The 12,253-nt window shown below is 47.1% G+C and overlaps 1 protein-coding gene across 2 annotated transcripts in view; it reads right to left on the bottom strand.

Moving 5' to 3' along the window:
- The window catches only part of VIRMA (vir like m6A methyltransferase associated), a 36,419-nt gene extending 24,427 nt beyond the window's left edge, over positions 1-11,992 (bottom strand). For both annotated transcript variants that reach the window (XM_044293965.1, XM_044293966.1), the window contains exons 1-9: positions 11,897-11,992; positions 8,721-8,836; positions 6,917-7,003; positions 6,296-6,344; positions 5,538-5,712; positions 4,692-4,817; positions 4,082-4,357; positions 1,862-3,014; positions 352-843 (exon numbers count right to left, since the gene is read on the bottom strand). In XM_044293965.1, the coding sequence (XP_044149900.1) occupies positions 352-843; positions 1,862-3,014; positions 4,082-4,357; positions 4,692-4,817; positions 5,538-5,712; positions 6,296-6,344; positions 6,917-7,003; positions 8,721-8,836; positions 11,897-11,959 (2,537 nt within the window). In that variant the 5' untranslated portion in view covers positions 11,960-11,992. The remainder of the gene's footprint in view (positions 1-351; positions 844-1,861; positions 3,015-4,081; positions 4,358-4,691; positions 4,818-5,537; positions 5,713-6,295; positions 6,345-6,916; positions 7,004-8,720; positions 8,837-11,896) is intronic.
- Positions 11,993-12,253: the final 261 nt, after the last annotated feature.

The raw sequence follows: 12,253 nt of genomic DNA, 5'->3' as shown, positions 1-12,253 counted from the left end.
TTTAGTCCAATTTGCTGAAATAGGACTACGCTGCAGCATCACGTACTGCCACCCATACCATGAGCTGTTGCAGTGTGGCACCATGACCACTTCATTATGCCGATTGTTTGTTTGGGGGGGTCCTCCTGACCTCAACCAAAGATGTCTACACACCAGAGAGCGCCTTTCATTTTATTCACGTGAAGGCGGCAATACAGTAGCTACCCTGAGAGTACAACTGCGGGGGAGTTAGTGGCAGACCATAGTCAACCTAGAGTTTAGCAGATTTACTTCTAAATAAAATTACAAGGCAATTATTCATCAAAACTGTTGAAAGTAACATAAAAGTAAAATATATAAGGAGTAGATTACCCAAGGGCTTCCTTAGAGCAGAACTCCATTAGAGTTATGAGGCACTGCAGGTTCTTGTCAAGGCTGAAGACATGGGCCACTGCAGACCTGCCTATGGGATTGAAGGTGATCAGGTAAAGGTTGTGCAGTATGCTCAGCAGGTTGAGTTGGTCGGCCTCCTCTGTGGCTGTACAATGTTGGAAGTGGTGAAACAGCTCAGAGATGTACTGCAGAGCCTGGGTGGCATTCAGAAGCCACAAGGCACACGAGTCCTCGTTGTTCCCCTCGGACTGCAGAAGGTCATCTTGATCTTGTTCCGATGCCTGACAAAGAGCCCTGGCGATCAGATTTGTTGCTTCATTCTCGAATAACAGAAACAGGAGTCCTTTCTGAGACTGCGCCAAAAACTGAAGAATTTCCCTAATGGTGTGAAGAATACCAGGATGGGAAGTAGTCCCGGGTAATGATAGGAGTAATGTGGCGGACTCCAGGAACTGGTGATTGTGGAGGTACCTGAGAGAAGACATCAAAAACTTAATCAACACATCAACACATACACCCTTCACATGAAGCCCTGTCACCATCTAAAAGCCCACCTGCTTACTTCTTCCGGGGGCCACGACTGGAAGTTCTAAAAGGTACACATGACTATGTGTCAACACACAATCTATTTAAAGGGGTTTTCTAGTTTTTATATGGTGGGAGTCACTCAGCACCCCCACCAATCAGTGGCCTCTCCAGCTAGCTGATCAAGAAGGGTGCAGAGACTCCCACCAACCTAATATTGTTGGCGTTAAATATAAAAGCCCCCCAATACTGGCAGATTTCCACAAAAGCTAGGCGATCTGGTAGAGCCAGCAACGAGCATTTAAAGGGGTATTCTCATTACAGACAATGGGGGCATATCACAAGGCTATGGCCCACTGTCTGAAAGGTGTGGGTCCACAAACACCGAGAACGGAGCGGGGAGAGCGGCAGAGGGCGCACTGCAGATGCGCAGCCTCCCTCCATTCATTTCTATGGGGCCGGTAAAATATAGAAATAGAAATTCAGAATAGAAATAAATGGGGCCGGGCAAGTGCGGTACGCTCCCATTCACTTGTATGGGTAGAGCGCTTGGCAGTGACCGGACCCCGGGAAACCTGAGGTCCTCAAGCCACCACTCTCCCCGCTCTGTTATCGGCGTAGGTAGGGGTCCCAGAGGTGGGACCCGCACCTATCAGACAATGGGGGTATATCCTAGTGATATGCCCCCATTGTCTGTGATGGGAATACCCCTTTAAATCTCTTTTAAAAGAAGCTGGATGATCCCTTTGGATTCAGCTCCTATATCACTGGTGATAACAGTAGAAGAAATGGGAGATGTAGCATGACCGATAACGGTATGAACGTTTGTCTAAGAAAGGCTGGGACGGAACCACCAGAGCATCTGCCCATTCTGGCTCTAAGTGAAGAACTTATGTCTTAACAGGTCTTTGTGCAATTCCTTCCCCAAAATTAGTGCTGTAAACACGAGCAGCAGGCACCTTACCTAAACAGAATGGGATAAGGGTCATCTCGTTCTGGGGGTCCAGTGATTCTGGCGGACGTTGGGAAAGATTTTACAGGAGGCTGGATCATGGAGTGAGGTGCAGTCTCTAAAAGATGAAAAATCTCATTGAGGAGACCCAGCAGTTTCTCCAAGTCTCCTTCACTTATACTAGAGGACTCTAATAAAAGATCCATATCCATGGGAACCTCCGCCTCAGTGTCATAGTCCCGACTTGGCTTCTCTCCTGCAGCCGGCGTTTCTTGATCAGGATCCCTGTTGTCAGCAGGAGGTGGAGGAGTGCTGTCTGCTAGCTGGTCTGCCAGTCTCTTCACATCAGAAAGGATTTCATAAAAATGACACTTCTGGAGGACGGCAGAGCAAGCTGTGAAGACACGGACAGTCTGGTCCATCAAGATCAGCTCCAGGAGTCTCTGGTAGCCACTTTTTCCTTGTGAATCTAGAGGATTTTTCAGAAACGCATCCATTCCCTCAGTGATGCTGAGGATACTATCCAAGGACTTAAAAGCATTTAGTTTGAGGGAGGATGACACGTGCTCCGCAAACAAAAGGTCATATAACTTGCCAATGACATCTGCCTTTAGCAGAGACTGGATTCCCCGAGTGCCACACTCTGCAAGCGATGACACCAGCTTAGTGCCTGCTTTCAGCTGCCGTACATTCAATGCAATTGGTTGCTGGAGAGCAAGCTGCAAGTCCAGTGCTTGCATGGCCCAGTCCACTAACTGGCTCAAATGGTCTCGGCTTGGCTCTTTCAGCTCAAGAAAACTTAACCCTTTAACTATTAAGCTAGGTACTTCTTCCAGTGCTGTCACCCACTTTGCACCTCTGTCATCCTGATAGAGATCAAGCAGCTCCAATAGCTTCACTGACACTTCACTAGCCCCAGAGGTGTCCTTGTCAAGGTCCTGGTCTCGAAGCTTGTTGATTTCGTTTTCAAAAGCAGTTCTGTATGGACAGCTAAAGTAAAGAAGGGGACCCAAGTCTCGGTCATAAGGGTCATAGGTCATAGTGGGTACAGAAGCTAAATCCTCCGGCGTATAGTCAATATCAAAACTTGGATATTTAAATGCCTCCCGTTCAAAGTCTGCAATTCCGTCTTCATCACTGGAAATCTGTTCGTAACCATCGTCTCCTGAAATCCACAAAATCTTATATTAAAGAAGGTAAAAACTGGTGCAAATGAAAACTGCATCAGCTGCCAACAGCAACCAAACTGGTTCTTTCATGTTCAAAGCAGCCCCATACCTCTGTAATTGCTCTTAGAAATGACTAAATTGATAACTGGGTGACACAGTTCCCCCTTGTCAATGGGACACATTCTGACACAGTCACTATCCAATCAGTGCTGGCAGTATTGGTCCAATGACTATTTATACATACATTTCCAAGAGTAATTTTAGAGAGAAAGCGCCATGCAGTGTGTCCCATTGTTATTTCGTGGAGAATCCAAGGATTTTCTAGAACAGACACGTCAGGATATCTGACGGGTCTTCTTTAAAAAGGGGTCTTCCGGGATTTTACAATTGATGACCTATCTTCAGGATAGGTCCTAAATATCAGATTGGTGGGGGTCTGACACCTGGCACCCCCAACCATCAGCCAGTTGATGAGAAGGCCCCACTCTGAATGGGACGGCTTGTAATCACACCTGCTCGTCACTGTGATGTCGACGGCCAGCAGGTAAACACTGAAGGGAAGGCTGCAGTCTTTAACTGGCTGATCGGCGGGGGCGATTAATATTAAAATTCCGGAAACCCATTTAAAATTAATGACTCTAAAAGCCCTTTTACACTGCCCGAACATTGGGCGGGTTATCGCTAACATGCGTTCATACGAAAGCTTGTTAGCGATAATCTGGGGTGTAAAGGTGGCACAGATCACTCAATGAATGAGCGAAATGCCCGTTCATTGGGTAATAGGACCACCTAAATCATGGTTTGCCAGCAGCAGATCACGGTGTCTAAACAGTGATTCTGTATGGGACAAGCGATAGCATTAGCAATTGCTTCTCGCAATACTGTGGAGATCGCTGTTAATGCAGCAGTCTCCTCCACTGATAGACGATTGTAGGGAAGGAACGCTTCCTTCCTGACAATAGTTTGCTCAGTTGAGCAGTGTAAAGGGGCCCAAGGACCTCAATTCTTCTATGGCTGCTTCAGGAGAACAGTGAAGATGACAACTCATAAAAACCAAAATCACCTTCAATTTCTTCCTCGTCGCCCTCTTCGTCTTCATCCTCATCTACAATGCTGTCCCCTGTTTGTACATCGTCCTCATCATCGTCGTCCTCCTCATCGGGATTGAGGTCATCATCCTCTTCATCCTCCTCATCATCTTCATCCCCATCATCCTGAGGATCATCATCCCCATCCTCTTCATCTGTGTAAGTGCCATCAGGGTGAACAGACACTCTATCTGGAGATATCGGCTCAAAGTAACCTTCCCGTTGTTCTCGATCATCCTCCTTTTCTCCGCCTAGTGTTAAAAAAACAATAAAATATGTGTTCAATTAAAAATCCAAGCTTTCCATTCCTAAAGATCTGCATTTTTTTCTGTGAAATCAGGAACACTCACAGCAAAACAGAGAAGCACTTTGTTTCTTATTTGGAGACTAAGAAATCGTTCTATACATTAGTTGACCCATGCCTTCAGAGTAAGGACGTGATTACTTATATCTAGCAGTTAAAGTAATAGCAGCCATTCTCTAGTATAAAATTGATTGAGAGCCTTATTCATGCAGGAGAGGGCGAAGATCAAAGATAACAAAGAGAAAGCTAAAGATGCGAGCGACGAAATCTAAGATGTCTACCTGCAGCTGGCATTGGCTCATCATCATCGTCATCATCTGGAGGTGGAGGACCAGGTGGAGTTCTAGGCCCCCTTGGCTGCGGTCTTGGTGGACTACCATTATACTGGTCTTCTTTGTCTTCTTCAACTAAGAAGGGAGAAAGACAAATGATACTAACTAGCCCAATAAGTAGCCAGAAGCACGCAATGAAGCGCAAAAGGCAATTAATTATCAACAGGCCAATGCCAAATCTGTAGAACTCCATCCAAGATGCAAAATGTATGGAGCAAATATAGAGGCAGGTGGGCTTATTAAAGGGATTTTTCAATACTTAAATACTGATCCTTAGCATAGGTCACCAATACAAATCTGGTGGGGGGGCCGACTCCCGGCACCCCTTTCAATCAGCTAAGGGAGCTGCAGTACGCCGAGAAAGTACGCTGTGTAATTGCCAGGAAACGTAGTACAAACTCGATTCCATCCACTCCAGGGCTCATGCACACAACCATTGCTGCTTTGCGGTCCACAAAGCATGGATACTGGCCTGTGTGCTCCGCATTTTGCAGAACAGCCAGACCATAATAGAACAGTCCTATCTTTGTACGGAATGCGGACATGTTCTTTTTCTGGTAGGGACATGCGGACATACAATGAACGTGGAGTCATTCCCGTTTTTTTGCAGCCCCACTGAAGTAAATGGTTCCACATACAGGCCGCACAAAAAAAAATAAAAAAATGGAACTGACACGGACAAAAATGAAGTGTGCAGGAGCCCTTAACGGGACTGAGCTTGCAGTATGTTTCCCAGCCACTACACAATGAATGAAGTCTTGGATTTGGCAATTTAATAGAAATACTCAAGCTTACCATGCTTGGGATTCCTTTTCAGCCCAATCGGTTGGTGCTGAGGGGGTGGTGGAGGCGGCGGTGGGGGTGGCGGAGAGTCTCGTTCATGGTTGAGAATAACTCTGTCCACTGATCCGTACACGGCAATAGTCAGGCAATTGTACCAACCCTTGAGCACAAGCCCATCTGTATTAACCTGAAACATTTCAAAAATTGGATTTTTGTTCTTGCTCCAGTCAAGTTTGTGTCCCTTTTTGTCAGTACTTTCCCTCCCACCAAAATAACTGACAGAAGTGACTGACTGATCTGAACTGATGCTCAAAATAATGGCTCCATTTTTTTTTTTCTTGTCTTCTGACGGATCAGAGAAACGAAAAGCTAAACAGTGATGTGAACTTGGCCTAAACTAAAAAGTGATCAGCTCAGCATCAGCAGGAGGGGTATATGGAAAGAGCTAACTCTGTAGCTGCTTGCATCACGCAACTTCTATAACACTCATTGGAGAAAGTTGCGCACAAGCTTGATCATCTCTCCATTGATTTCAGTGGTAAGAAAAAGGTCACTGATGGCGGTATTCATGAGATTGGAGGTCATGTGACCCGCCTTCTAATAGGTGAGGGTCCCAGAGTTGAGACCACCACCTGTCATGTATTTGTGTGCAAGGTGGGACTATCCAGTTAACGTGCTTCTTGTAACAAGCCGAGTTGTCAGATTTGTGTTTGCATTTGTTCCCCTTTATTTTTTTTAAGTGTCCCATAATGATTTATATTATTCGTTACCTTTCCATTTGGCCGGAAGATGATTGAATTATTCTCATCATATTCCAAGCTGATGAAAAAAAACAAAAAACATGATCAAAAACATCAACCACAACCAACTGAAACATGTCAACATTGTCATCAACTCACCAGATACAGCTCACATGATTACATGACAGGAACGTCCTTGTAGAGCAAAGATCATCAACCTTCAGCACTCCAGCTGTGCTGAAACTACGACTCCCAGCATGCACGCTTGCTTAGCTGTTTTCAGATCTCCCATAAAAGTGAATGTGGCATGCTGGGAGTTGTAGTTTCACCACATCCCTAGTGCCAAAGGTTGCCGATTTCTGTTGTACAGTTTACAGCTGCTCCTGAGGGAGCAGGGGGCCGGTTGTCAGTGACATCCACACTCCCCACAGGGACGGCAGAGACTGTTTACCAGTCTCCGCACCTTCCCCACTGCAGTATATGTGATGCCCAACGAGCACCATGTATACAGATCAAGAAGTGGCCAGGCCGCCTGCTCCCCCCTACCCAGTGATCACAGCACTGCTGGGTAACGGCAGGAGCTCCACGTCGGCTCTGCAGTGAGAATATACGAGAATATTTCAAGACTAAGCAGAAGTCGTTTGTACAAACCTCCCCAGTCTGTCAAAAACAGTGGCGCTCGGCTTATTGACATTGTTGAAGAACAGGTCCAGATGAAATGTGTGCGGTGAGGTCTCCCTGCAGGAAGGAATAGACTCATGTTAACCCTGATGCCCGGGAACAGAACATAAGCTCATGGGTCCATTCACACGTCCGTAGTGTATTGCCGATCCGCAATACACCCGGCCGGCCCCCCCTTATAGAACTGCAATTGCGGACAAGAATAGGACATGTTCTCTTTTTATGCGGAGCCCTGGCCAGAAAGTTTGGGGCCGCGCTCCGGAAATGCAGATGCGGAGAGCACATAGTGTGCTATGCGCATCCATTCCTTCCCCATTGAGAATTAATGGGTCCGCACCCTTTCCCGATATTGCAGAACGGATGCGGACCCATTTGCGGACGTGTGAATGGACCCTATTACTGAGAGGGCAGATCAAATGGCTGCTAATGTGGTCTCCAACTGTAACTCTCACGTCTTGCTGTCAGTGAATGGAAATATTCTGAACACTCAGTACAAATCAAATAAATCTCGAATATGAGAATTTGATATATCTGTTTCCAACCTGGCCAGGCCTCTGTGAGCCTTAGGGCTCTTTCACATGAGTGGATGCATTGCAGGTAATCCGCTGCGTGAAAGAGAGCCAAGCCCCGGTCCGGACAGGAGACACGGAGCAGTAACATGATTGATAATGCTCTATGCCTCTCGGCGATCTTTTTACTACAAAATCATAGCAAGATAAAGTTGTCACCGTGATTTTGTAGTAAAAAGATCACAGAGAGGCGCGGAGCTTTATCAATCATGTTACTGCTCCGTGTCTCCTGTCCGGAACGGGGCTTGGCTCTCTTTCACGCAGCGGATTACCCGCACGGCATCCGCTCGTGTGAAAGAGCCCTAAGGCTACCTGCACACATTGCGGAATACGTATGGTTTTTCCACGCAGATTCTCGTGTAGAAAAAAATCGCTGTGTATTACAGAACCAGCAAAGTGTATGAGATTGGACAAATCTCATGTACAGTATGCTTCTTTCTTCCTTGCAGAAATTGACCTGCCACGTGGATTTATAATCCCAGAGCACGCCAATTACGTTTGCCATATTTGGTGTGGATTTCATCCATTTCAATGGAAAGAAGAGATCTGCAGCAAAACCGCATCAAATCCGCACCAAATATCACAAGTAACATGCGGTTTGGGAGCGGAAACGCAGAGACATCTGTGCGGATCTTCTGCATGTTTACCTAAGCCTGTATGCAGGTAGCCTAAAGCACACGTTCACCAGCGGCAGATCTCAGCGACTATCACAATCATCTGAATAAGGTCGCCAAATTCCATGTGCACGCTGCAGAAACAACCCTATTCAGGTGTGTAGAATGGAAATCTTTGCAACAAGTCTGCTGTGTGTGAACCTATACGAGCAGCACAGACATCTACCACTATAGATAAACTGTACCAGCCTAAACTCTAGTCTGTTCGGCTTACAGAAGATAAAGCTTTAAGTAACCTTGAGAACATTTCCATTCATTAACAGCAAGAAGAGATCTTGAAATAAAATGAAACAACTATTAAAAAGTCTGGATGAGGCTAGGTTCTGACATGCATTATGGCTTCTGTATTTGACAGAAGCCACGGGGCTCTGCTGGATCCACAGTACAATGGATATCAATGGTGTCAGATGGACCCCGATGACATAAGGAGGTCTTTGGGCCGTGGTGTCCAGAATCTCTCTACACACAGCGCTGTTCCTCCCATCGCTGCCGCACTTTTCACCATGTAACGATCAAACACGTATCGCTCACCCGTACGCCCTGCTGTCCGGCAAGTTGTTGTGCGCTCTGACCCCAGGGGGGATAACCCGGACTTCATTGATGTACACGACACATGGGAATCGGACCACGTCTACGTTACTCCCTTGCTGTAAATACAACATAATAAATGCAGAATTACATGAGGGTTTATAGGAATATTGGACGTATTTTCACCAAGAAGCAGCCACATCGAGGGGAGGCGCTGACAATTACGTAACTCATGCTTTGCTGAAAACAGATAGAGGTACCCTCTCGAACACAATCTAAGAGCAAACCACGGATGATGCAAATATCAGCAACTAATCAATGCTATACCGAAATACTGAGGACACACCCTGAAATAAGGCAGGAGACCTTCATACAGATTAGGGGATGAGATATTGGTGACCTACCCATGGCTGTTAGAAGAGGCTGGGCTCCCCGTGAGGACCGCAGCCTCTTACTAGGCCGGTGACATCACTGTACATTGGTCACATGGCCTAGTTGAGGCTCAGCCCCATTTAAAGGTATTTCCCGGGATTTTAATATTGATAACCTGTTCTCAGTATCGGTCATCAATATCAGATTGGCAGGGGTCCAACTCCTGCCCCCCCCCCCCCTTCCCTGTTTACATCTCAGCGGTGAGCGGTGTAATTACAAGAAGCCGTCCCATTCACTTCTATGGGACGGCTCCTTGTAATGACACCGCTCACATGTCGACGGCGAACAGGTAAGCAATTAAGGGAAGGCAGCATTTACATTAGCGCAGCCTTCTGTTTAAACAGCTGATCGGCGAAGTGCCCGGTGTCAAACCCCGCCAATCTGATATTGATGACCTCAATATTAAAATCCCCCAAAAAACATTAAAGTGAACAGGGCTAAGGCTACTTTCACACTAGCGGCACGGACCTCCGGCAGGTTGTTCCGTCGGGTGAACAGCCTGTCGGATCCGTCCTGCCGCTAGTGACTGCGTGCCTCCGGACTACTGCTCTGTCGCAGAGTTACGGCGGAGGCACCGGAATAAATGTCGGACATGTCGCAGTTTTATTCCAGCAGTCTCTCGCCATGCCTCCGCCCCCCATTATAATCAATGGGGACAGAGCGACAGTCTGGGGGCGCACGTTCACTCTATAGGAATGGAGTTCATGAGGAGACGTGAAGTACAGAGAGGACGGACAGGACAGACTGTGGGGCTGTGGTAATGGAGACTGGATATAATAGCTGCCGCTCATTACCCCCACCCTCCCCTCTGTACTTCATGTCTCCTCATGAACTCCATTCCTACAGAGATTCAGCTGAAGATCTTCTCGTCTGTATTCAAGATCATAATCCCTGAAAAGTAGAGCAGAGAGGAGGATGAGGCAGCTCTTTAGCTCAGTGTGGTGAAGTAACTTGTCCTGCTATGCGATTAGGACAGGTTCTGTGTGCACTAATAGGACGGCGGCCATTTTATTTCTCCTAATTATCGCTCCCCAGACAAAACGAGCCATTATAACTAATGAAAGGTATTTGGGAATATATTTATAATTAATTAATTAATATTTAAAATGTAAAGCTGTTACATTTGATTAGTTAGAAACATACAAAGAACAAAAAATAAATAACTCGAACAACCCCTTTAAGTATTTTCATTTTTTTTTATTCCTGGAGAACCCGTTCAGAAAGTGGGATTTATTATGTAGAGAAAGTTAAAGGGGTTGTCTCATCATAGACAATGGGGGGCATATCGCTAGGACACAGAGCCCCGCAAGGTGGTGTTGCTGGAGGACTCTGATCCGGCCACCACCAAGCCGGCTCCACACAGAAGTGAATGGGAGTGTACTGCGCATGCATGGCCCCCGCTCCCATTCATTTCTATGGGGCCGACGGAAATAGCTGAGCCAGCGCTCAGGTATTTTCGCTGGCCCCATAGAAAAGGATGGAGGGTGGCTGCGCATGTGCAGTGCGCCCTCCTTCACTTTTGGGGCTCTGTTCTCTATATAGGTGCAGGTCCCAGCGATGGGACCTGCACCTATAAGACAATGGGGGCATATCCTAGTGATATGCCCCCATTGTCTATGATAAGACAACCCCTTTAACACAAGGCACTTACTGATGTATTGTGATTGTCCATATTGCTTCCTTTGCTGTCTGGATTCATTTTTCCATCACATTATACACTTATTGTTCCATGGTTACGACCACCCTGTAAATCCAGCAGCGGTGACCGTGTTTGCACACTATAAGAAAAAGTTCTGACCTATTTGGTGGCACGGACCGTGGGAGCACACATTTTCCTATAATGTGCAAGCACGACCACTGCTGCAGGATTGCATGGTGGTCTGTAACCATGAAAACGAGCAGTGTATAATGTGATGGAAAATGAATCCAGTCAGCGAAGGAAGCTATATGCATAATAACAATACATTAGTAAGTGCCTTGTATTAACTGTGTCTACATGATAAATGCCATTTACTGAAGCGACACTTTAAGGCAGGCATCCTCAAACTGCGGTCCTCCAGCTGTTGCAAAACTACAACTCCCAGCATGCCCGGACAGCCTACAGGTATCAGCCTACAGCAGGGCATTGTGGGAGTTGTAGTTTTACAACAGCTGGAGGGTCGCAGTTTGAGAATGCCTGCTTTAAAGTGTCCAAAATTGTGTGACCATATGAGGGAGTGCTGAATTTCGGCCTCCCTAACCCTTCCATTCTCAGCGGTGTCTGGCAGCGCCCTACTGCCCTCTGCGCACACATGCATGCTCGGCTGGACTGAGCGTACATGTCTATGAGGAAGTCCAGAGGAACAGCCCTGTGTCAAACAAGCCTATGATCTGACACACTGTAACAAGCTGCACAGCTGTGGGAGCCCGATATGTTTATGACTGGATGGATCTAGATGTTTCCACTCACTGACAGCAAGCGATATCCGACGAGTGTGAATACACCTTCAAGACGATTTCAAACTGCCAACCGCTGGTGAACCACAAGTGTCAGCATGCCCTACAGTGCATAATGATCCCAGGTCATAAACACAACGCGGCCGGGCCCGCAGGCAACCGCCCCCCTGAGCTGGGACATAGGCCTCAGGCCGAGTCCGAATGGACTGTCCCCCCTGCACAGCAACCACTGCGACCCTCCCACGGGAGCCACACACACGGGCGTCAGGGATACAAGGCAACGACGCGACGAACATGGCGGCTTCTCTCACCTCCGTGCTCTGGTGCTTGAAAGTATCCAAAAACAAGAGCTCCATTGCGGACTCACCCGCCATGTTTGGTGTGGGCGGGGAAGTGAGGAGGCGGGACTTCCGCTCCCTGACAAGCGCGTCCGAGTAAGCGACAAGGTATCAGCCAATGACGATCTAGAGCGCCCAGTAGCTCCGCCTCTCATGGAGCTGTCGCCAGTACAGCTGGTCGCCATGAAACCGGTTGGTTACCTGAGGAAAGGCTATAGATTGGCAATGGACGAATGTTGCCTATATTTTGTATTAATAGAGGAATATATCACTCATAACAATAAACACGGTTGTTAATACTGAAGGGGTTGCACACTCAGTCAAAATTAC

Source organism: Bufo gargarizans, chromosome 5, assembly GCF_014858855.1.
Source record: "Bufo gargarizans isolate SCDJY-AF-19 chromosome 5, ASM1485885v1, whole genome shotgun sequence".
Classification (NCBI taxonomy): Eukaryota; Metazoa; Chordata; class Amphibia; order Anura; family Bufonidae; genus Bufo; species Bufo gargarizans.
The sequence above is the reverse complement of the archived record's forward strand: the minus strand, read 5'-3'. Positions and strand labels throughout refer to the sequence as shown.